Source organism: Brachycentrus maculatus, unplaced genomic scaffold (assembly GCF_059751285.1).
Source record: "Brachycentrus maculatus isolate JH-2025_06_01 unplaced genomic scaffold, ASM5975128v1 h1tg000102l, whole genome shotgun sequence".
NCBI classification, from domain to species: Eukaryota; Metazoa; Arthropoda; class Insecta; order Trichoptera; family Brachycentridae; genus Brachycentrus; species Brachycentrus maculatus.
The window spans coordinates 2,234,025-2,238,951 of NW_028280856.1; the positions used below are offsets into that span (position 1 = coordinate 2,234,025).

Here is a 4,927-nt window from a genome sequence, read left to right on the forward strand (position 1 = left end):
TTGATGCATGAGAAAGCGAAGTTTAAATATATAACAAGGTGCGTAAAGATGGTCATAGATTCTAAAATCACATTTTTTACGCTTCCGTTATCTTACGTGTTTACTTAATGTATACTTCATTATCCCAACTTATACCCAAATAATTGTACTCCGAATTTACTTTGTCACGCTCTGATCTTCACAAAAATGTTGGTATATAAACAAATAGTCAACTAAAAAAACTAGCAGTGTATCATAGGCCATCAAAAAACGCACAAGTTTTAAAATAACTATTTTCAAAAATGACTTTATTTAAGTTATCGATACTTTTGTGTATTTTTTGCATTTCTGCGTCTTACGCAGAAGAGTCTAAACCCTCTTTTAATAATTATTTCGATATGAGCATTATCAAGTCCTTGAGGGATTGTTTTATGCAAAAGGATAAAGTTAGTTGTTTGACCAAAAAAGTGACTGATAAATTGGACGAAGAAATGAAAAGTAACAGAAGTTTTGAAATTGCTGAAGGGTTATATCTCAAAAAGGATCCCAATTGGGATGAAAATAGTGTACTGAGTTCTAAAAGAAGCTTACAAGGTCTAAGTACTTTTGAGGTCCTAACTACGAAATTAAATGATTATCTATCATCCAAAGTACTACAATTTAAACTCAGTGAAGATAACGAGGTTGAATGTGAGTATTTAAAAAATATTTTAAACGATTTCGTAGCACATCGTTCAGTTGTTAAATTACTCCAATCCCTTGAAAACTATTTTCATTTAATCTAGTACAATTTATCATGTTTGTAGATTTTAAAAAAAATGTTTTATTTTAAACTATGCAGCAATAGTGATTTTCTCGATTCATTTTGGATGCACTCGTTTAAAAAGATGATAAACGAGTATATATAATGTTTAGTTAAAAAAAGTCGATTAACATCTAAACAACTAAAGCTACTCTTTTATAATATAAAAAATAAATTTAAGAGTTATAAGAGCATTTATAGCAATATTTCATTCAGAGTTATATGGTCTAAAAAATACGATAACTTAAATAATATTCGAACTATACGAACGAATAAAAAAAAAGATCTGTTTAGTTTCTTTCTGTCTTAAAATTAATTAAGAAGGTAATATTTTCGATGCATCATTGGAATAACTGTAAGATATTAAAAATCTAATAAAAAAGTTTTTTATCACGAAACACTGTAGCTAGATTTAGAATAAAATCACATCTTCACACGTTAAAATATTATTTGTCTTTGACTTATTATATATAAAAAGAAAAACATTTATTTTCTTCAATTTATTACGTATATTTCTGAAATTTTTGAGAAAAATGGGGGAGGGTGTAACTCTTATTTCAAATAAAAAAATGAGAAATTCAAACATTGGTTCATTTATTGATGCACATACACCTGTTTATATTTATAAACCTTTTTACACATCATAATCTTTTATTTTAAATATTTTTTTAGCGAGAAAAAGGAAGCATAAGCATACACAAACCCTATTATATGGAGCAGTCGCCATATTTGGAGTCCTGGCGCAAGTTTTTATTGGCAAATTGGCGATTATATCCGGTGCTGCATTAATGTTCTCCAAAATCGCCCTCGTCCTAGCGCTGCTGGTAAGGTATAGGGTCGAATCGGCCCTAAGAACTCCCCTACCCTTCTATGGACTGCATGACATCTCTGCTAAACCTTATCTCTACTATATTCTACCTCTGCTTTTAAAGTCAAGCGTGAGATATTTTGCCTGCTCTCAAATCTCTGCATTCAACCCTGCTTTCAACCTTTTCTGGTAAGAATAAATAGAAAAAAAACATATCTAGACACTAACACTATCAGTTATTTTTGAAGAAAAAAAAACAGAATGGGATTAATATTGATCGTATAAAAATAATTGATTTTTGTGATGAAACATTTCTTTTCTTTAATGTTTTTCGCAGATACTTTGTAGCACATTTTATAAACTTTAAAAATAAAACAACTTTGGTACGTTTTCATATGGTGTATGGAGTGCGTGGAAGTTTTTGGTATCGTAAGGGAAGTGTAATTAATTATTACCTAACTATGAGTATTTAATGTTTTAGAATAAGTACATAAACTCTGATGATGATAAGGTTCTTGTCGAAACCGGTTGAAATAAAACAAAGTTGTTTTATTTTTATTAAGTCAATATATTTCTACTTATCATTACAAATATCTAACATTTATTGAAATGTTATGAAATTTATTTATCAAATAAAACGTTGTGGTGTTCAATATTAATCCCACTTTATTTATAAGTTTTTTTTTTATTTATATTTCCCTTGGTAGATACAACTTTTTCTAAAAATCTGTTATAACACGTGTCCCGTCGCATTCTGCCCTATGTTCAAACACCGTTTGTTACTGCTAATTCTAAATTGTAGAGTTGTGTCCTTGGAACGTTGATAAACAACACAAATAATACAAAAGGATAATTCATGCCTGAAAAAATAACACAGTAAATATGAATGAACAATTCATTTTTATGACTAAACCTGGATGTTTTCATAATAAAAACATCACCGAAACTAATCAATAATAAAAAAATTGAATAAAACATACTTAGGTAAAATTTACTTTAATTCAAACAATGAGATTAGAGATTGCTCAATATATCTAGGAGTTCCAAAAATTTGAGTAGTGTGGTTGTCGATCATCGATAGAATTAGTGAATGTTACAAGTGTTTAAAAGTATCACTCAGCCAAGCCTATTACAGTTTGTAATCCCTGTAAATGCACAGACTTCCATATTCTTCCTCTTATTTTTGAGGTGTCAAAATTGTATTTACATTTCATTTTTAAGTTTGTCAAAATAACAGAAAAATATTTTTTGTACATATCAAAATTTGGTTTGAGGCAAAAAAAAAATAAAGATTTCATTTAATTGTATTATTTATTGATTCGGCATTAACTTTGTGGAATGACATGTTGATTATTTTTCAAAGTGAAACACTTGAATATACCACTTAAATGAGTTTTATTTATACATACGACTAGTTTTGAAAACTTACAGATGTTTTGAAAACTTACACATCTTCTGGTAAAAATTAAAACTAAATTAAGTTTTTTACCAAAAGATAATAACATCCGTAAGTTTTCTAAACTAGTCGTATGTATAAATAAAACTTATTTAAGTGGTATATTCAATTGTTTTTTTTTTTAATATTTAGTCAATTGCATTATGTTTCATTTAGATATATTTTTGCTAATCAAAAATTCATTAAAAATTAAAAATTTCTATTACAATTTGTCATGTCCAGAAAATAAATGTCAAAATCTTAGTAATTAACTACGCTCTTATTCATTTCTACCATTGTAATAATAAATTTTATTCTTTCAGTCGGGGTTGAAAAAAATCGCAGGTGGCGGAACTAGTGAGAATCACATAGTTTACACCCAAGAGCACGGCGGTGGTCAACACGGAGGCTGGTCCAGGTCGGCAGCAGCTCAAGACATGGCCTTCAGGAGCCAAAGGCCGAGACCTTTGGTGGACATGGGACCTGCCTATGGGTACGCCGTGTACGAGGACTCTATGAAGGGAGAAATGGACGCATCTGGAAAGTAAAGATCCTTGAAAACTTAAATTGTTGAAATACCTTATTTAAAAATGTGTACAAAATATAATATTTATTGAATGATGGAGTAATTTTTGAAAACGGACCAATCCGTTTATGAAAAATTAGAGAATATTTATTTTATTTTAAAGAAGATTCATATTTGTACTTATTTGATAATACACGATATCATCAAAGAATAACTAATTAATAGTTAATTTTTTTCTGGGATTTTTCTGCTTTTAATTTTTGACATTTTTGTGAGACACATAAAAATATTTACTTTTTCTGATTTACATTCATCACGAAAGAAGAATTAAATTAATGTATGAATTTTTCTATGATTTCTCCGTATTACAATTTTTTGCATTTTTTGTTAGACAAATAACAATTAAAATATTTACTTATTTCTGAATTTTTCTGAATCACGATATAAGAACTAAATTCAATTGTTTTTTTCTGTGACAAATAATACAATATTAACTTTTTCTCTTTTACCTGAATCTTACCTTTACCCGAAAATATAAAGGGTTTGAAGTTAATCGACTCAATTTTCACTTAATCAATAATTTTACTATGGTAATGTCATAAATACTGCGCTTCAGGTACAAGTCCAGGATGTTGTTAAATAAATATATTAGTTAAAAATCTCTTATATTTATGTTTAGCCAGCCTGGGAGTTGAATCTTAGGCCTTGAGAGTGGTTGTCAAATGTACTAACCACTTTAATATCAACTTATTAAAATTGATTAGATAATATAATTAAAATAAATAAATCCTAGATATTTTTGATAATTAACTCCTAAAATATAAACAGAAATAAATATTTTTGATAAGGCTAATAAATCGATGTTTAAAGTTAACACATAAGTATATATTTTTTATACAAAATACACAAAAATTAAAACGTTACACTAAACAGAAAATAAAACATGGTTTTTTGAATTTATCTGTTTTACAGTTATTATATTTTAATTAGTTTTTTTGTTAAAATTGCAGGTGTTAGCCTCCTAAGCCAATTTATCAAGCAAAATAATATTTTCTGCGACAACTAAAATGTACACATCTATGTAAAAAAAACATAAAGGATAATTTTGAGTATAATTAAATCTTTTGTATAACGTATTTATGAATGTACAGAAAATTGAATAAAACACTATTTAATATAAGAAAGGCTTTCTTCTTCATAGTGATAAATGATTCAGTTCTTAAAATCAAATATGAATGTATTTATTAAGTGAGTATTCAAAATTATCATGTATTTTAATACGTAATTGTAACTATTTTTCTTTGTTTTATTATTTGAGATTTTAATTGTAATGTAAATATTTCCACAAAAATTTCTTACCTAATATGTCATATGTCA

General features: G+C 27.5%; 1 protein-coding gene across 1 annotated transcript; it reads left to right on the forward strand.

Annotated features, from left to right (window-relative positions):
• The first annotated feature begins 356 nt into the window (after nucleotides 1-356).
• LOC148310296 (uncharacterized) lies at nucleotides 357-4,642 on the forward strand. The gene is made up of 4 exons (XM_088258673.1): nucleotides 357-669; nucleotides 1,454-1,605; nucleotides 3,348-3,568; nucleotides 4,561-4,642. Exons 1-4 carry the CDS (start codon nucleotides 378-380, stop codon nucleotides 4,565-4,567), a joined length of 672 nt encoding a protein of 223 aa, XP_088114799.1. The 5' UTR covers nucleotides 357-377; the 3' UTR covers nucleotides 4,568-4,642.
• Nucleotides 4,643-4,927: the final 285 nt, after the last annotated feature.